Source organism: Euleptes europaea, chromosome 6 (assembly GCF_029931775.1).
Source record: "Euleptes europaea isolate rEulEur1 chromosome 6, rEulEur1.hap1, whole genome shotgun sequence".
NCBI lineage: Eukaryota > Metazoa > Chordata > Lepidosauria > Squamata > Sphaerodactylidae > Euleptes > Euleptes europaea.
Genome location: NC_079317.1, coordinates 8,134,370 through 8,154,974, shown reverse-complemented (window position 1 = coordinate 8,154,974; position 20,605 = coordinate 8,134,370). Strand labels below are relative to the sequence as shown.

At 45.7% G+C, this 20,605-nt stretch overlaps 1 protein-coding gene and 1 non-coding gene across 2 annotated transcripts in view; both read left to right on the top strand.

The window, feature by feature from the left end:
- The window catches only part of PELI2 (pellino E3 ubiquitin protein ligase family member 2), a 107,667-nt gene that overhangs the window by 39,656 nt on the left and 47,406 nt on the right, over positions 1-20,605 (top strand). The window contains exon 2 of the mRNA XM_056852164.1: positions 12,833-12,962. Within this exon, the coding sequence (XP_056708142.1) occupies positions 12,833-12,962 (130 nt within the window). The remainder of the gene's footprint in view (positions 1-12,832; positions 12,963-20,605) is intronic.
- TRNAK-CUU (transfer RNA lysine (anticodon CUU)) lies at positions 20,080-20,152 on the top strand. Its single transcript has one exon. It is a non-coding gene; the product is annotated as a tRNA-Lys (tRNA).

The following is a 20,605-nucleotide window of genomic DNA, read 5'->3' as shown; positions in this document are numbered from 1 at the left end:
ATGTTCTGCTTTGGGTAGAACTTTGTTGAGTGAGGACGTACAAACTTACTTCAGTTTTTTTAAAAAAAACCTCCCATGTTTTCAAATTTCCTGGGGCAATTTTTTAAGCCCCCCCCCCCCAGATTTATGTGACCTGTCCTAGTCCAGGCTTGGCATAGGCAGTAATGTTTCTAAATACCTGCGGCAGCAGGGGAATACAAATGCAACTGAAATCAGGCCACATGGATTCTTGGCAGCTGCGTACATTTCTCGCCATCTTATATTGCTTCCGGACTGTGACCAGGCTCAGGTTCAACAGAAGTTTTGGAAAAAAACAGTTCTAGAGTTGAAAAAAATTGAGCTCTGAGCATATCATCGTGTGTCAGCATCGTTTATACGTGGTGCTGAGACACTGTTGAGAGATTGCCATCAGGAGGGCCTGCTCGTCTTACCTTTTAAAGAGGCAGGGTAATGTATTGTAACATACTCTGGGTTTGAAGCCATCGGAAAATGTAATACGAGGCACTGAAGATTGGACCAGAACCAACAGGTTGAAATTAAATCAAAAGAGTTTCCGTCTAGACATTAGGAAGAATTTTCTAATAGAGCGGTTCCTCAGTGGAACAGGCTTCCTAGGGAGCTGGCGAGCTCCCCTTCCCTGGAGGTTTTTAAGGAGAGGTCCTGTAATATTAGGTGCTGTGGAACGCAGGCAGGATAATGCTGCTGCAGTCGTCTTGTTTGTGAACTTCCTGGAGGCACCTGGTTGGCCACAAGACTGCTGGACCTGATGGACCTTGGTCTGATCCAGCATAGCCTTTCTTAGGTTCTTATGACCAATGGTTGACTGCTTTTATACAAATAAAAGGGCTTCTCCCCATTACTCACTGGAGAAGGATCTGGGATCCTGCAAACAAGCCTCATGTTCAGTTGTGAGGGAGTGTGTGTGTGTGTGTGTGTGTGTGTGTGTGTGTGTGTGTGTGTGTGTGTGGGGCTGACCCCAGTGTGATGGTGGTGGCACCCCAGTTGGCTGTTCAGTGCAGGGCAAGGGAATACCAGGACAGCGGCAGTGGTTGCGTCCCAGTCAGTTGTATAGTGGGGACAGGAGGGACATGCACACTGTGCGTCATGGAGTAAACCGAAGTGTTTTACTCCCTGCTTTGGCATCTCTCTGACTTGCAGTCCCTGGCATCAAATGGGACGCAGCAAAAGCAAGTAGGGTGCTTCTCTGCTTGACTCCTTCCCCTTCTTATGGATGTGGAGTAGGGGTCACTGTGGTTGTGGGAAGAAGGTAGTTGTGAATTTCCTGCATTGTGCAGGGGGTTGGACTAGATGACCCTGTGGTCCCTTCCAACTCTATGTTTCTATGATCTGTGAAGCATAACACTTATAGTACCGTCCCTTTAGGTCCAATCGTGAATTCATGTCAGCCTTTTGTCTTCCTGCTATCACTAGAACATAGTTTATCCTCTAATGCAGAGTTTCCCAAACTTTTTGAGTCATGCAAGAGAAATTTGTGTCAGGAGAGAAATTTGTCAAGGAGCACTAATTTTCACTTAGCACCTATATACCAAACCAAATGACAGTCATATTTTTCTTTCCAATCTCTTCATGGAACACTAGGAGATGTTTTGCGGAGCACAGTTTGTGAACCTCTGCTCTAATGGGTACCTGCTATGATAATTATTGGTGGAAAAGACAGATTACTGCTGTAAACTTCAGGATCGTCAGTTTTTGCGCAGGCATTTGGGATCTCACGGTATACCTTCTGCTGGATGATAATGTAAAATGCTATGAGTACGGTGGACCATTCCAGTGATTGGCTTGATCTGAGTGACAAAAAGTGACTAGTTAGTTTATTCATAGTTTGCCTTTCTCACTGAGACACAAGGCAGATTGCACAGTGTAAGTGGATGCAGTCAACAGGATGAGACATCTGATAAGAAATGTGATAGGACCAGGAGTATAAGAGATCTAGAACAAAGCACGAAGTATTAAGCAAGGCATAACATATGTCCAAGTATAAAAAACAATGCAGGGAGAGCAGGGATCCTCAACGTATTGGGGTGATCCTCAGCTTTCATTCTAAAAGTGTAGCTGTTTTCATTTCCGAGTTAATTTGACAGTAATTTTGTTTCACCCTCTTTTTGGGAGGATGTTCTATGTATTTTGAAAACATGACACTGCCTTATTTTGAATCAGACCCTTGGTCCATCAAAGTCAGTAAGGTCTACTCAGACTGGCAGCGGCTCTCCAGGGTTTCAGGTTGAGGTTTTTCACATCACCTTTCGCACAGTGGTAAGCTGCAGTACTGCAGTCCAAGCTCTGCTCAAGAACTGAGTTTGATCCCAACGGAAGTTGGTTTCAGGTAGCCGGTTCAAGGTTGACTCAGCCTTCCATCCTTCTGAGGCTGGTATAATAAGTACCCAGCTTGCTGGGGGTAAAGCATAGATTACTGGGGAAGGTACTGGCAAACTACCCCGTAAACAAAGTCTGCCTAGAAAACGTCGGGATGTGACGTCACCCCATGGGTCAGGAATGACCCGGTGCTTGCACAGGGGACCTTTACCTTTTTACTTGCTTAGTCTCTTGTACTGGAAATGCCGGGGATTGAACTTGGGACCTTCTGCATGCCAAGCAGATGCTCTGCCACTGATCCACAGCCCCTCCCCTTTTCTTCATGCACTGGTTAAATGCTTTCTCCTCCGAGGCAAGGGCATCTTTATCTGTGGGTGTTTTCTCGCTTTTTCCAGGAGGCAGGACCAAACTTTACTTCCTGTCTCCTTGGCGGGAAGACCGCCCTTGATCCCCAGTTTCCGTCCTGCCTTTAACAGGAGAGCAGTGACTGCTTTCAGCTCCAGCTTTAGAATTAGTTCTAGAGTATTTGTTGTCGTCTTTAAGTATATTTGTCGTTGACCTCAAGTATATTTGTTGTTCCGTTCTCCTAGTGTCGTTCCTCAGTCTGTTTATCCCTCCCGACCTCCCCCCCACTTCCTCGCTGTCGTCTCTAGCCAACCCGGCTTTAGAGTAGACAAGATGGCCAACGCCGCGGCCGGGAGAGAGGACGATCTCCTCTCGGTGGAGGATTACCAGAGTGGGCTGGTCCATTCCGCCCTGCGGGAAAGCCCTCCCAATGGTCGCGCCTGCGGACCATCAGGGAAGGGGAAAGATGCGGCGGCACAAGCCGCAAAGGAAACGGTAACTCCGCTGCCGACGCAGCAGAAGGAAAAGCCGTCAAAAGCCACGCCGCTACCGGCACACAAAAAGCGCAACAAATTTTTCTCCAGCCCGAGAGCCGGCGCCGTACGACCCGCCTACTCAGCGCCTCCCGAAAGAGCGATCCCAGTTCAGCCTGTGACCAACGCGCAGCCTTTGAACTCAGCAGGTTTACCGGTAGGATCGCTCCCGGCGGGAGATGGCATCCCCCCCTCCTCCAACCAAGCGATGGGCGGGCGGGTTTATTCTAGCAAGGAGGCCAGTGACTTAGTGAACTTGGCCATGAGTCTTCGCCAGCTTCCTCCTCCTCTCATTCCCTCAGCATGGGACGGGAGGATGCCATGCCCCCTACAGCCCCTGTTATGCAATGGGCCACCAAAGCAGCCAAAAAAGCCACAATTCAGGTTCCCATGGTACAATCAGATTCCCTCTCCTCTGAGCAGGAATCTGATACAGAGGAACGCGAAGAGGGCGAATTTGACTCCGATGAGGAGCTCATCCCTTCAGATGACCAGCAGCCCAGGCTGTTTGCGGGGGAAGACTTCCAGGGTCTGCTGGCCAAGGCGCTCTTAGCTCTGGACCTTAATGAGGAACAGGAACCTTCTGAGGAACCCACCCCTAAGTGCAAGCAAGGGGTTCAGGAATGCTTCCCTAGGAAGCAAACTCAAAGTAATACTGTCCCTTTCCCTGAGTTCTTCTTAAGGGCAGTCAAAGAGGAGTGGGGAAACCCGTCCTCTGGCAAGCAAATTCCCACCAGTGTTAAGAAGCTCTACACCTTAGCACCTTATGCCATGAACCTGCTCAAGGTACCATTAAAGGAGGCCCCGATAATTGACCTCCAGACCCCTGGGCTGGTACCTGAGGATGGAGCAGGCTCCATAAGGGACCAGTTAGATTTGTTTCCCCACTCCTGCACATGAAACCAGCTGGGTGGCCTTGGGCTAGTCACAGCTGTCTTCGAGCTCTCTCAGCCTCACCTACCTCAGGGGGTGTCTTTTGTGGGGAGGGGGAGGGAAGGTGATTGTAAGCCAGTTTGATTCTTCCTTAAGTGTTGGAGAAAGTCGGCATATAAAAACCAACTCCTCCTTCTGAGGTAGCTGAGGGAGCCATCCCCCCCCCCAAACTCTCAATCTCGGCCGGCAAGTGACATTTATGTTATATCCAGCTCTCATAACAAATGAGTTCGACACCTCTGATCTGTGGGGTCGCACAACCAACTTACAACCTACCTTCTTTCTCACTTCTGCTGCCTCCTGTATCCCTATGGCAGTGAAGGCACACAACCTTCTGCTTTTGATCCATGATCAAAACAGAGATCCCCCCCCCGAAGAGCTGCACTGGTGACCCCCTTCAAAGAATATCACTGTCAGAGAATCACCTTGTCCTCTCAGGTCCTTTCCACTGACTGAAACCCCAGATAGAAGGATATTCTGAATTAGCTATAAAAAATTAGCTGGCATCCAACAGGTTGAAATTAAATCAAAAGAGTTTCCATCTAGATATTAGGAAGAATTTTCTGACAGTTAGAGCGGTTCCTCAGTGGAACAGGCCTCCTCGGGAGGTGGTCAGCTCTCCTTCCCTGGAGGTTTTGAAGCAGAGGCTAGATGGCCATCTGTCAGCAATGCTGATTCTATGACCGTAAGCAGATGATGAGAGGCAGGGCCCCTTGGCAATCTTCTGGGCATGGAGTAGGGGTCACTAGGGGTGTGTGTGTGGGGGGGAGGTAGTTGTGAATTTCCTGCATTGTTCAGGGGGTTGAGCTAGATGACCCTGGCGGACCCTTCCAACTCTATGATTCTGTCTGGTTAGTACCAGGGAATGCCTCTCCTAGGAGTCTTCATAACATTAGAGAGTTTTTTTTTATAAATGTAGGCCTTTGATGGTAACAAAGCCGGCGACTGGATGCATTTAGACCTCTCTAATATGCAAATGGACTACCTCTTGGGATTTGCTAAATGACCTGGGCATGCTTTAGCAGCTGCCTCAGAAATAAGGGGTGGGGGAGAGACCATAAAGTGCCTTTTCCTGGGATACAGATACTCATCCACGTGACTTAGCGGAATACCGTGTGTGTCTGGCTACATGGGTCGGTCTGTCATGGTTCTTTAGATGTCAGGGTGAATTACAGGTTCAGAAGAGTGTTGTGATCTTCCATCACTTTTTATTTGCTTGCCTAAGTAGGATTTAATCTCCAGAAATGCCGAGCGGGGCATCCCCTTGCTATGAAGACAAATAGCTAGGCATTGCTTCAAATAGTGGGGGACTTTTTTTTTTTTTTTAAAGCTTCGCGTAATTGAACTGCAGTGCGATTAGGTAATATTTTTAAACCACGCACGAGATGTCGTTCCAATATTAATGGCGTATTGAAAGCCAGCGTGAGGATGTTTTGTTGTTCAGCTTTTATTTTATATTTTTTATCCATCCCCAGAGGAAGAAATGTTACGAGCTTTCTAGCAGCTGCAGGCCTTGCTGGGCGACCAGCTTTTGAAGTAGCAAAATAAAGCGACAAACTGGAATAAAGACTTTTCAAGCAGATTCCAGAGGCTAATGGGAAGCAATAGGAATTCCAAGGGGCTGCGATGATAAATGACTGTGGAGAACAGAAACATTTCTGTTTAGTTACTTAGTACAAAGGATGCTTGTCAGCAAAGCAGGCGTAGTCACAAGGTAGCCTTAGAACGCGTTAATGAGGGATAAAAACATTTTTCTCAAACCTCCATGTTAATGCACTCAGAAAGTTTGTGAAACTCTTGAGAGCCGGTGTGGTGGTTAAGGGCGGTGGACTCTAATCTGGTGCACCGGGTTTGATTCCCCACTCCTCCACATGAGTAGGTGGACTCTGATCTGGTGAACCGGGTTGGTTTCCCCACTCCTGCACTTGAGGCCAGCTGGGGGGACCTTGGGCTAATCACATTTCTCTTTGAGCTCTCTCAGCCCCACCTACCTCACAGGGTGTCTGTTGTGGGGAGGGGAAGGGAAGGTGATTGTAAGCTGGTTTGAGATTCCTTTTGATAGAGAAAATTGGAGTGTAAAAACCGACTCTTCTTCTTCGGCCCCAGTGTATAGAGCGAGTGGCACTTGGCAAGACAGAGTCATACCATATCAGGATCGGGTTACGAAGAAGAATTGGCTTTTATATGCCGACTTTCTCTGCCACTTAAGGGAGAATCAAACCAGCTTACAATCACCTTCCCTTCCCCTCCCCACCACAGACACCCTGTGAGGTAGGTGGGGCTGAGAGAGCTCTTAAGAGAACTGTGAGTAGCCCAGGGTCACCCAACTGGCTTTGTGTGGAGGAGTGGGGAAACCAATCCAGTTCACCAGATTAGCCTCTGCCGCTCATGTGGAGGAGTGGGGGAATCAAACCCGGTCCTCCAGATTAGAGTCCACTGCTCCAAACCGCCGCTCTTAACCACAATACCATGCTGGCTCTCCGATATGGAATATACGATATGGAAATGGAGGTCCTCACCTTTCTGGGAAAAACCTGTCATTGCCCATTATTGAACTGAATAACTGCAGGGGAATTGCTTTTTAAAAGTTCTCTAGGGGCCTGGTTCATCATGGCACGGAGGGGCACCTGCCTCTTCTGTGCCGTTTTCCTGAGCCAAAATGCCTGGGATGGGGGGGGGTGTTCTTAGGCGCACTTTGGAGCTGCATGTTCTGTATCCTGTGCATGTACCAATCCAAAATGGTGGCAGATATCTGCTCTGCTGGGCCTTTTGGCTCAAAACAGTGGGTGGGGGGCCGGAGGTCCCCCCCACAGTCCCCAGCCCCTGTGGTCCTTTAAAAACCATTTCCCTGTGGCTGCAGGGAAGGCAAATTAGGTTCTGGAAACCTGGACCCTACTTGTTAAAACTACATGCATAGTTTGATTTGAAGTCTTGGAGGAATTGTGCCGTTGGTGTATGTTATTTGTACAGCATGACTGTAAAATATTTGAGCTAAACACCCATATGGCTAAGGGATGCGTGTGTGTCTGTGTGACAGATAAAACTTTAGGATACTTCAGGAGTTGTTGGGTGTTGTAGCACAACACAGATCATGTGCGTGAACTGATTTGGACTGCCGCTCTGATGTCTTTCTGCAAGCCGCTGAGCGTGAATCGTTACTCTTATGTTTTTTTTTTTGGCGAAGCTGAAGCATCAAATTGATTCTGGCATGCTGAAGCTAGCCTGCATACTTCTTGGAGATTGCTGTGTTTTATAGGGCAATTGAAGAGTTTTCCATCAAAGCCGTCGGCAGAAGAGTTTTCCATCAAAGCAGTTGTGGATAGTTTCATAAGGGTTTTTCACTGCTCAAAGGACTTTCTTGAACAATTGAAGTGGTAGTCTGAGTAGCGTGACATCTTTTCCCATTTTGAATTTCAGAGATCATGAACAGTAGCTTCACTTGCAGTGTTTTTGCCACCTCAACGAACAGTACCATCTTGTTCAGCTTCTTAGAGAGTCTCATTTCTGAGTTCCTGGTGAAACATAACTGATGGGCCATGGTCCTTCGATTGGTGACTTGGATGCCTGCCTGCCTGCCTGCCTGTCTAATTATGGGCCCCCCGTGGCGCAGAGTGGTAAGCTGCAGTACTGCAGTCCAAGCTCTGCTCACGACCTGAGTTGGATCCCAAGGGAAGTTGGTTTCAGGTAGCCGGCTCAAGGTTGGCTCAGCCGGGGTCGGTAAAATGGTTGGCTTAGCCGAGGTCGGTAAATGAGTACCCAGCTTGCTGGAGGTAAAGGGAAGAAGACTGGGGAAGGCACTGGCAACCACCCCGTAAACAAAGTCTGCATAGGAAACGTCGGGATGTGACGTCACGCCATGGGTCAGGAATGACCCGGTGCTTGCACAGGGGACCTTTACCTTTTTTAATTACAGGGGCAGGGGGCGGAGAAGAAATATCAGGTCTGTGATTAATTTATGAGGGGAAAAAGATGCAATGAAAACCAGGGCAGGCTGGTCCACAAAGAGTGCTTGCTTGCATGTAGCAGCAATTTATTTAAATACTTGCAAGTAGTATTGGGATGTGAGAGGTGTGGAGGCGCATAGCACATGGCAGCCAGTGGTTAAGACTGATGGGCGACAGCCCTCCTTACAGCGGGGAACGGTGAACCGGCCATTTGTCATGCTAGGAAGTTTCCCAGTGTGCCATTGGCAGCGAGGGGGGAGCAGAGGCCAGCCCCAGCAAGTCTGCCCGTCTGCCTTGGAAGCCCCTTGGCTCATGCCACTCAGTGGCACTGAAGAAGAGTTAGATTTTATACGCCGACTTTCTCTACCACTTAAGGGAGACTCAAACCGGCTTACAAATCCCCTTCCCTTCCTTTCCCCACAACAGACACCCTGTGAGGTGGGCGGGGCTGAGAAAGCTGTGACCAGCTCAAGGTGACCCAGCTGCTGCTGGGGCAGAATGCTGCCATCACGTTAGCACAGTATGGGCAGAAGGGTATTTTCGGACTTTTGGATGTTGCAGTATCTCTGGGCCCACGTCTGGTGCCAGCTCCCATCATACCTGTTCTCCTCCTGTGATTGCTGCCTCCTCTTTTGTGGGTGGGACAAGGCCTGCTGGCTTTTATTTTATTTTTAAAAAAGCAACACAATTTCTATGCGCAGGGACTACTTTCAAGACCCACCGCTAGAATGCGATAATTTCTACAGCTGTGTTTGCATTTGGTGATTGCAGTTGATTGTAATGTGAGCATGACGAATGAAAGTGACTTTGCTGCTGCGGTGCTTTACCGTCGCTCCTGTGTTAATCTAGTTAAAAGAACCGTGGATCCCCGTAGCAGCTGAGGAAATGTGTAGCTTTAAAGGCTCCAGTGTGGAGTTACGGTTTCTGTGCAAAGGACCAGATCTTCAGCGCAGTGCAGCCAAGGTAGATCCTCCTCGGTTATGTTCTTTGAGCAGTTCCTGAACTGCTCAGCCTCTCTTCTCCCCCTCCCGAGGCATGAGGGTCTATTGGGTCATGTAGGTTGCAATAGTAAAAAGTGCTCTGAATTCCCAGTGATCACTGACTTGCTGCGGAGTGTATCATGAGAACTAATCCATAGACTGAGAGCCAGCGTGGTGGTTTGGAGCGGTGGAGTCTGACCTGGAGAACCGGGTTTGATTCCCCCACTCCTACACACGAGCGGCGGAGGCTAATCTGGTGAACTGGATTTGTTTCCCCGCTCCTACACACAAAGCCATCTGGGTGACCTTGTGCAAGTCACAGCTCTCTCAGCCCCACCTACCTCACAGGGTGTCTGTTGTGGGGAGAAGGGAAGGCGCTTGTAAGCCGGTTTGAGTCTCCCTTAAATGGTAGAGAAAGTCGGCATATAAAAACCAACTCTTCTTCTTATTTACACCCTGTGCTCTGGTAGAGTAAGCTACTCATGCTCGGTAATGTGAGGTAGTCAGAGAAAACTCTAAAATCCTACAAAGAAAGAGCACAGACTGATTTCGTATCTGAAGAAGTGACTCACAAAAGCTCATACCCTGCCAGAAATTTTGTTAGTCTTAAAGGTGCTACTGGACTCTTGCTTTTTTCTACTGATTTGGTATGCTTTTTTAAAAACATTAGTAAATTCTAAAAGTACCTCATGTTAATAGCAACAAATACTTGAACTGAAATATTTGATTAGCAAAATGATCAAGTGTAGTGTAAATGTTATATTCAAAGTGTGTGAAAATTATGTTGACAGAATGTAACCCTTGTCCATTGAAGTCACTGGGACATGTTATCGCTACTTCTCACGGCCATGTCAGATTGTTGATGACAATATCCCTTCCATCCTGTGAGAGGCGACACATAAATAAGGATCTTACGTTAAGTTTTGATTTGACCTGCAAAGCCAATCACATGCATTCACAACTTGATTTTATATTTGAATTGTGTTTCTGGCTTCAATTCCCTGCCCCATCCCACTTTACAAATCAATGAAATATGTTTCTCTGTTCTCCAGAATCACTTGGAATACTGTGTACGGTTTTGGTCACCACATCTGAAAAAGGATATTGCAGAGCTTGAGAAGGTGCAGAAAAGAACAACCAAAATGATCAGGGGACTGGAGCGACTGCCCTATGGGGAGCGGTTAAAATGCTGAGGGCTGTTTAACTTGGAAAGAAGGCGGTTAAGGGGAGACATGATAGAGGTCTATAAAATTATGCATGATTTGGAGAAAGTGGACAGGGAGAAGCTTTTCTCCCTCTCTCATAATACTAGAACATGGGGTCATCTGCTGAAGCTGGAGGGTGAGAGATTCAAAACAGATAAAAGGAAGTATTTCTTCACACAACACGTAGTTAAATTGTGTAACTCCCTGCCCCAGGTTTGGTGATGGCTGCCAACTTGGAGAGCTTTAAGAGGGGAGTGGACATGTTCATGGAGGAGAGGGCTATCCATGGATACTAGTCAAAATGGATACTAGTCATGATGCACACCTATTCTCTCTAGTATCAGAGGAGCATCCCCATTATATTTGGTGCTGTGGAACACAGGCTGGACAATGCTGCTGCAATCGTCTTGCTTGTGGGCTTCCTAGAGGCACCTGGTTGGCCACTGTGTGAACAGACTGCTGGACTTGATGGGCCTGGGTCTGATCCAGCATTGCTTTCCTTATGTTCACTTTCTGGTTCTGGTCAGCCAAATGGGAACAGAACCGCAGTAGATGGCATTGAAAGCTTCTGCCAGGTCCTAGAGACTCCATACATTCATACTCCTGTGCTTCTGCTTCTGTTCTGGTGAAGGATATCCGTCATGGTAGCCAACAGTTTCAATCTCAAAAGATGCTTGAAGCTGGATTGAAATGAGTACAGATTTAAAAAGTTGTATCATTAAAAAAAAACACAACCAAATAATTGTTCACTCATTCTTAAAAGGACGTGTTTGCTGTCTGATGATAGTTAAACATTGGCTGGTTTCAAGATGGCTTCCTGAGGGGGACTATCGTGTGTGTGTGTGTTAAAGTGCCATCAAGTCGCTTCCAACTCATGGCGACCCTATGAAAAATATCCTATCATTAACAGCCTTGCTCAGGTCTTGCAAACTGAGGGCTGTGGTTTCCTTTATAGAGTCAATCCATCTCACGTTGGGTTTTTCTCTTTTCCTGCTGCCCTCAACTTTTCCTAGCATGATTGTCTTTTCCAGTGACTCTTGTCTTCTCATTATGTGACCAAAGTACGATAGCCTCAGTTTAGTCACTTTAGCTTCTAGGGAGCATTCAGGCTTGATTTGATTTCTTTCTCTTTTTTTTTTTGGCAGTCCACGGTATCCGTAACACTCTCCTCCAGCACCACATTTCAAAGGAATCTACTTTCTTCCTGTCAGCTTTCTTCATTGTCCAGCTTTCACACCCATACATAGTAATAGGGAATACGATGGCATGAATTAATCTAGTCTTGGTGGCCAGTGACACCTCCTTACACTTCAGAATCTTTTGTAGCTCCTTCATGGAGCTTCCCAGTCTCAGTCTCCTGATTGCTTGGCTGCAGTCTCCCTTTTGGTTGAGGATAGGACCAAGCAATAGAAAGTCTGGAACAATTTTAATTTCCTCATTGTCTACCTTAAAGTTTAGTAATTCTCCTGTAGTCATTACTTTTGTCTTCTTGATGTTCAGCTGTAGTCCTGCTTTGGCACTTTCTCCTTTAACAGATTGCTCATCAAAACAGTCAAATGCTATGGCACACCCATTTCTTTTAAAACCAACCATAGTTTTCCATGATTCACACAGTCAGAAGCTTTGCTGTAATCTATACAACACAAGCTGGTTTTCTTCTGAAATTCTCTCATATGCTCCAGTAACCAAAGTAAATTTGCGATATGATCTCTAGTGCCTCTGCCTTTTCTGAATCCAGCTTGAACATCAGACATTTCTTGTTCCATAAATGGTAAGTCTTTGTTGTAAGATTTTGAGCATCATTTTACTTTCATGAGAAATTAATGCAATGGTCCAATAGTTGCTGCAATCTTTGACGTCTCCTTTTTTGGGAATTGGAATGTAAATTGACCACTTCCAGTCTGTGGGCCATTGTTTTGTTTTCCATATTTGTTGGCATATTCTTGTCAAGATTTTGATGGGCTCTCTTTCTAAAATACAGCTTGAAATAGCTGTATAGATATCCCATCTGCTCCTGGTGATTTGTTTCTCCCAGTTGCTCTCTGTGCAGCTTTCTCGTCACTTTCTAAAACTGTACGTTCTTCTTCAAAAGGCCAAAAAAAAAAAAAAAAAGACCAACTCTTTTAAAGTGAAAGGCGGACTATAAAGAAAGTAAGGAAATAAATAAAATAGGACCTCCTTTTTCTATCAGTTGTTTACTACAGCCTGGACCCACCTGGATAATCCTCGTTGGCTAGAAATACCTAACACTAGCCCCTTTCTGTTGGATTAGCAGAAATTCTGGTTGTGCTACTGGAGAAGTACACAGAATCTTTTTGCTGTTCCATCGAGAAGTTTATTAGAGAGTAACCTGCTGAGCCAGGAATCCTAGCCAGATCTTCAAATGCTTTGGAATAAAAGCAGTATTTATTGGCTGGGTCTCAGAAGTGAGCTTTTTATTGCTGCAGAACATAAAACCTTATGCACGCTTTATGGTTCCTCGATAGATCCGCTTCCAACTCTTTCTTCCACTTTTACCAAAGGGCCCGAAATAACACCTGTATTTGTGTTTCTCCTAGGTACAATGGCTCCCTTCCTAATGGCGACAGAGGGCGTAGGAAAAGCAGGTTTGCTCTCTATAAACGGCCCAAAGCAAATGGCGTCAAACCCAGCACTGTTCATGTGATTTCAACACCTCAAGCATCCAAGGTATGTGGCTGATTCTCTGGGTTTGGAAGATAACGCTGACCTTGCAGGTGGTGACTTGGCTGCGTTTGTTGGGTTTGCCGTCTTCTCGTTCTTCTGTGTATTTCATTATTCTTCTGATGTTGAAAGATTTGCCTGAAGACGGTCTTGGCTTGTCAGTTTACATTGGTGATAGTATTTTGTAAGCATGGAGCCTGCAAAGAATGGGGATTGGGGGTGGGTGGGAATTGTTTTAATAATATTTTTATATAAGAAGTCCTACATGAGGCAAGGGAGACCCCTCCTCACCCAAATCTTCTCCAGTATTCTTCAGTTTTGGGGGGCTTAAGCAGAGAAATGTCTTCATCTACCTCTGGCTCTCTCCATTCCCCCCTTCAAAGAGAAGAAGCATGCTCGCTCTCTGGTCCCTTTAGAGGTGATAGAATCATAGAGTTGGAAGGGACCTCCAGGATCGGCTCAACTCGTAGTAGGAATAATAATAATAAATAAATAAATTTTATTTGCGGCTAATATGCCAGATAAAACAGATAAAACAGAAACTGACCATACAGAGTAGATGTTTACAACCAAGGCCAACAAAATTAGGAATCACCCAATTTTACACTTCCACAGATTAGGGAACATTGAGGCGACGTAGCTTCATTGCTGCGGCACAATATTTTGCAACCTGGGTGGTGATTGGTGAGCTGTCTCCCAACAGAAACCTTTTGGCCCATTCACCCTCTTCAACAGAGCCCTTTCCCCTAATCAAAGGGTCAATAATATTGAAGCGGGCTGACTTGTAGAGGGGACATCTAAAAAAATACATGCTCAAAACTTGAAGTAGGAATGCCAAGCGTCTGTTAGCTGCCGCCTGAACATTGGCCGCCCCCCAAAAGCCAGAGATTACCGCGACGGCTCAGTCGTTGCCCTAGAGCGGTCAGGAGGCCGCAGCGGCTGTTGCCGTTCTGCCTTCTCAAAATACCTGTCTTTATCTGTTGGTGGCCCATTTTCTAACTGGCATGAACCTCCCAGTTTACTGCTGGATAATAATAATTGAAATGAAATGGGTTTAAGAGGGGTTTTGTCACAGAAGACGGTATCCTGTTTTATCACTGAGCAGAACAGAAAATTCTGTTTATAGCTGTTTTCCCCCCCAAATATCAAGTGTATTTGCTTTTCTCTCTCATATTATCTAATTGAGCTGTTCTCTTGCATTAAGGATTGAATTTGCCCTCTTCCCAGAGGAAGAGGCAGCTTTGCTTTCTTCCAATACAAAAAGACTTACAAAGAGCCCAAATAATGGCAAAAGGAATTATGAAAAATATATAAAACAAATATAAAGGACTGTGTATGTGTGTATGTGTGAAGAGCATGCAAATAATTCCTGCTTAGGAAGAAAAGAGCTATTGGAGGTCTGAAGTCTGCCAGAATTTCATGAATTCAGGTGGAAGGGTAGCCAAATTTTCATAACCAGCAGCGCTTTCTTTGTAGAAAAATAAGTCTTTGTGGCATAATAGGAAATGATAGGGTATTTTTTTTTTAGTGGTTCTAATGCATGGTGAGCACTCCAGCGTTCGTAGCTAGTCCAGCTGTATTTTTGTTGCATTTTTGCTGTTATCAATTTGGTGTTAGTGAATATATTATGTGTAAATGAGACTGATTATTAATATATAGCCATTGTGCTGTATTGGTTAGTGGAATGATTTTGCTTCACAGCACAAATTCCGAGACGTGGGCATTTCTCGTCATATGACGTCAGAGGCGTGGGCCACCTCTCCTCTTCATATGACTCTTCAAGTTGAAACTTTTCCCCTTCGGTTGCTTGACACTATAGATTCAGCCTCTTGGGCATCACATATAACATTTCAAGGCCTTGCTTTGTGTATCTGGCCAGACTGCCGGATCTTAGAAATAAAGGCTGACATTTACATTTGTGTGTGCATTTCTTTCTCACACAGTTTTTCCTCATGATATTAGGGAGGACGAGACACTGGAAACGCATCCAGTACGATATTTTCTGACATCTGGATTTTGTAACGCCTCGAGACTTGCCAAAGGCTTATCGAGCTTGCCTGAGGCACCTTGTTACCTGAAAAAACAGCTTCGTCCTCATCCCATTTTATGTACCTTGAATTTAATATGCAGCGTGTTGGCTTTTGTTACTAGACAATAAAAGCAGAATGTGAGGCGGTGATTAAAATCCTTCAGTGTTCTGCATTTCAGAACTTGGAACCGGGAAGAGATGCCGGGTTCAACGTTGCTCTTTTGCACTTTCTTTGAACCCTCATGAAAGAGCTTTTGTGCTTTTTAAATCGCTACGTAAGGTACAGCATCTGGATGCTTGCCCAGAGAGCCGCAATGAAATGGGTTGCAGCTAGTGCTCTTTCCCCGCATTGAAAGGATTTTTTTTTAAAAAAAACTTTTTGGACAGCTTTTCTAAGAGCTTAAGCAGCCTGAAACAAAATGATGATGGGCTAGGAATGATTTTTGCATGTTTGGGAGTGCCGTGGCTTCCAAATTCCCACTGCAAAGGTGTGAGAATTCGTGCTTTGTTCTTGAAAATAATTTTCAGCTTGATATTAAAAACAAACACACACAACAAAAGATCTTGGTTCTCCTAGAGCATTAGACTTCAGAATCAATAAAAGACCGAGATCCGGTGGCATTCTGCCCTTGCATCCCCCCGTGGTCTTGAGGGCACATGAGGCAGAAGCTAAGACCTGGTCAGTGCGTGGATGGGAAAAACTCTGGAACCTCAACGCTGCTGAATTGAATTCCTTGATGGATGAAAGGCTAGATAAGAATATAAGAACATAAGAAAGGCCATGCTGGATCAGACCAAGGCCCATCAAGTCCAGCAGTCTTGGTTTGGAGCTGTGGACTCTAATCTGGAGAACCGGGTTCGATTTCCCACTCCTCCACATGAATGGCAGACTCTAATCTGGAAAACTGGGTTTGATTCTCTGTTCCTCCATATCAGCGGCGGACACTAATGAACCGGGTTGGTTTCTCCACTCCTCCACAAGAAGCCAGCTGGGCAACCTTGGGCTAGTCACACTCTCTCAGCCCCACCTACCTCACAGGGCGTCTGTTGTGGGGAGGGGAAGGGAAGGTGATTGTAAGCCGGTTTGATTCTTCAACAAGGGGGGTTCTCAACAAGGGGGGAATTTTAGGGTTCCAGGGGGGGAACTGGGACCACTATTCAGCAAAGTGTGATGCCCTGTAGATTATGTACAATCTTTAAAACTGATTTGTTTTTAATAACTGTTAGACTATCTTGGGAAGTGGGGAATTATATTCGAAACAATGGTGAAAGGGGGTAATGGAGCATAAAAGGTTGAGAACTACTATCAGGTAGAGAAAGTCGGCATCCAAAAACCAACTCTTCTTGTATAGGAAAAGTCAAGCGGTTGAATTCAAGTGACTCTGTCAACCTGGGGTTGCTTTGCATTATGGCTCGGACACTTTTATTTAAAGCGGTTGGTAAAGCCTTTAATAGCCAATAATATACGCTGGTGGCAGCCGTTCTGTGAAGGCAACTGCACTCCAGGATCTTTATAAATAGCGAATGGATAAATAGTGAGAGGTGCCGGGTGGTGTTTCATAATAGGTTATGTAAAAGCTTTACAGTCGCTGAGCGGAGAGCAGCTTGTTACTCGCCGATGAAGCAGAAACGAGCCCTGCTCTCCGGAAAAGGAAATTCTTTCTTTCTCACCAAGGCCTTGTTGTACAAGCACCTGCTGTAGGTGACGCCATGTTTGGTTAATGTCGCTTTCTTGGTCCTCTTCCGAGCAGCGCGCGAAGTAACTTTGACCTCATTCCTCCTCCCCCACCCTTTTGAAAAAGAAGAGCAATTTGGCTTCTCCAGTTACTTTTCTACTTAGTCATAGAATCATAGAGTTGGAAGGGACCACCAGGGTCATCTAGTCCAACCCCCTGCACAATGCAGGAAGTTCACAACCACCTTCCCCACACACCCCCAGTGACTCCCTACTCCATGCCCAGAAGATGGCCAAGATGCCCTCCCTCTTACGAACTGCCTAAGGTAATAGAATCAGCATTGCAGACAGATGGCCATCTAGCCTCTGCTTAAAAGGCTCCAGGGAAGGAGAGCTCACACCTCCCGAGGAAGCCTGTTCCACTGAGGAACCTCTCTGTTAGAAAATTCTTCCTGACATCTAGACGGAAACTCTTTTGATGTAATTTCAACCCATTGGTTCTGGTCCGATCTTCTGGGGCAACAGAAAACAACTTGGCACCCTCTTCTCTATGATAGCCCTTCAAGTACTTGAAGATGGTTATCATATCCCCTCTCAGTCTTCTCCTCTTCAGGCTAAACATACTCAGCTCCTTCAACCTTTCCTCATAGGACTTGGTCTCCAGACCCCCCACCATCTTCGTTGCCCTCCTCTGGACACGTTCCAGCTTGTCAACATTCTTCTTAAATTGTGGTGCCCAAAACTGAACACAGTACTCTAGGTGGGGTCTAACCAGAGCAGAGTAAAGCAACACCATCACTTTGCGTGATCTGGACACTGTACATCTGTTGATGCAACCCAAGATCGCATTTGACGGCACTTAACGGCACTTGCTTTTTAGCTACTGCAACACCTCTGACTCATGTTCAGTGTTTGGTCTACTAAGACCCCTAGATTCTTTTTGCACACACTACTGCTAAGACAAGTCTCTCCCATCCTATAATTATGCATTTGATTTTTCCTACCTAAATGCAGGACTTTACACTTATCTCTGTTTAAGTGCTTTTTTATTAGTTTTAGCCCAATTCTCCAGCCTGTCAAGATCATCCTGTATCCTGGCTCTGTCTTCTACCATATTTGCCACCCCTCCCGATTAGTATCGTCTGCAAATTTAATAAGCATCCCCTTTATTCCTTCATCCAGATCATTTATAAAGATGTTGAACATTGTACTTCAACTGTTAGACTGATATCCTGCCATTCCTGTTGCATATTCAAAATGTGACTTAACAAAATCATGGTTATGCAGCAGGGGGTGGGGAGCAAGACAGGTTAATTTGTTCCAGTTTTTGTACCGCCTGACTCACACTTCCTTTTGAAGTCCCTAACCTATGTATGCGCACACATTTGACCGAAGCTTCTCTTGATACCCGGTGTTGCTTGCTGACTGGCCAAATTCCAGGAGGTTAGAGCAGATAAGAACATTTCCTGCATTGTGCAGGGGGTTAGACTAGATGACCCTGGTGGTCCCTTCCAACTCTGTGATGCTATGATTAATGGGGTGGATTTGGGGGCCCTTCTTTGTTGGCATGGCCAGATACAAAGGTTACAATGCCTCCTCTACTTCTTGACAAGTTTGTGCAGAAAAAAGAATGGGGGCAGATGCAGCTGATTTTGTGGCGATATGAAAAGCTGTCCCCACTAAAATACAGTTTTTGCACACAGCAGTCCAAGGTTTGGGAGCTCTGTTCTTTTTTTGAGGTCACCTTGTTTTCCAGAACATGGAAAGGGAATGTGAAACACCTTATTTGAAACCAGAACTTTAAAAGAAACTGTGTACCTTTTCTTTTGTTCACATCTGAACGCTGTGTTTTCTTAAAGGCATTTGTGACAAATTATGGCATTTCTCATGTTGTCAGTGGAGAGATGACTTTGATTGTAGGTGCTGGAGGTAGTAATGCTTAGGGTGTTTGTTGCCTTTTAGTGTCCGCTTCTGTACTCTTATAAAATGTCAGTTGTTGGAAAATGCTGTGAACAAGGTGAATAATAGACTGTTTTCAGTTCTTACTTCCGTTGCTGTTCCATTCATTATTTCCCTTTGCCCAACTACCACTCAGTGAACATGTAAAATTTGTCATCTTTAATAGACGAGAAGCACAGTTACTCATTTCCAGATATTCATTTCGGATGACATAGTACCAAAATAGTCTAGATGGCCTTCAATGTTTGTTCCCATTTTCAGAGACCCTCCAGAAAACGTTGCTGATAAGGGCTTGTCTCGAACCACACAGGTCACACGTGAAGCTGCCTTCTACTGAACCAGATCCTTGGTCCATCAAAGTCAGTATTGTCCACTCAGACTGGCAGCGGCTCTCCAGGGTCTCGGGCTGAGGTCTTTCACTTCACTTACTTGCCCAGTCCCTTTAACTGGAGATGCCAGGGATTGAACCTGGGACCTTCTGCACGCCAAACAGATGCTCTGCCACTGAGCCACGGCCCCTCCCAAAAACGTAATGGCACATCCATCTTTTGGAGAGGGGCCAGTGATTTCCCAGATTACTTCCTCCCACTTCAGGCCACTACTGGGCCCTTAGTGTTATTCTGAACATAAGAACATAAGAAAGGCCCTGCTGGATCAAACCAAGTCCCATCAAGTCCGGCAGTCTGTAATAGGCATTCTCCTCTGATACTAGAGAGAATAGGTATGCAGCATGACTAATATCCATTCTAACTAATAGCCATGAATACCCCTTTCCTCCATGAATATGTCCACTCCCCTCTTAAAGCCCTCCAAGCTGGCAGTCATCACCACATCCTGGGGCAGGGAGTTCCACAATTTAACACAATTCTGGAGTATTTACTGCCCTGCCCCCCAAGGACAGAGCCTACTGAAGTTGACGTGGGAGGGGGGAAAGTCCCACTTGGCAAGGCCTTTTCCAAGCTGATCTTGTTGGATGCAGGCCACAGAATCTTAATGAAAATGGACTGAACATTAAAAATTTCTTATGGTCAGGCTCAGAGAAAAATCAGTCAAGCTGAGATTTTTCAAGATTAGCGTGAGCTAGATTTACAAGCTAAAATTTTGTCGAAGGCTTTCATGGTCAGAGTTCATTGGTTCTTGTAGGTTATCCGGGCTGTGTAACCGTGGTCTTGGAAGACCAAGACCACGGTTACACAGCCCGGATAACCTACAAGAACCAATAAAATCTTGTGTTCTGCTCCTTTCAAAACAGAAGGCTAGGCCTAATGAAGAATACTGTTCTGGAAAAGATAATGAAGAGTAGCTTGGCGAAACAGGTTGTATTCGCTGAAAGGAAAAGGCTGGTAGAATAACAGAGTATGGTGGTAGCTCTGTTTGGGGATCTTACAATGTCTCTGTGTAAACAGTATACTGAAGGTGGTGGGAACGTGTAGCAAAGTTTTGTATTTGTTTTATATATCACCCGGCAAGCTCAGTTGGTAGAGCATGGGACTCTTCATCCCAGGGTCGTGGGTTCGAACCCCACGTTGGGCGGTTAATTTTAGGGGAGGGGCCGTGGCTCAGTGGTAGAACATCTTCTTGGCATGCAGAAGGTCCCAGGTTCAATCTCCAGCAGGTAGGTGATATGAAAGACCCCTGCCTAAGATCCTGGAGAGCCGCTGCCAGTCTGAGTAGACAATACTGACTTTGATGGACCAAGGGTCTGATTCCGTATAAGGCAGCTTCATGTGTTCAAGTGGTTCTTAACCTTTAATCCACTTCTGCCTACCCAGTTAACAACTTTATCATCAAATGTTCCCCGAACTACAAGTTTTTTTTAAAAAAGCACTCCAGAAAGGACAATTTGTTTTATATGGCTCAGGAGTCCAGGGGCACCTTAATGACTAACAGAATTTGTTAGACTGAAAAGATGCCACCCGGATCCAGTTTTATTTTGCTACCAACCGCTTAATGTTATCATCATCATCATCATCACCTTTATTAGGC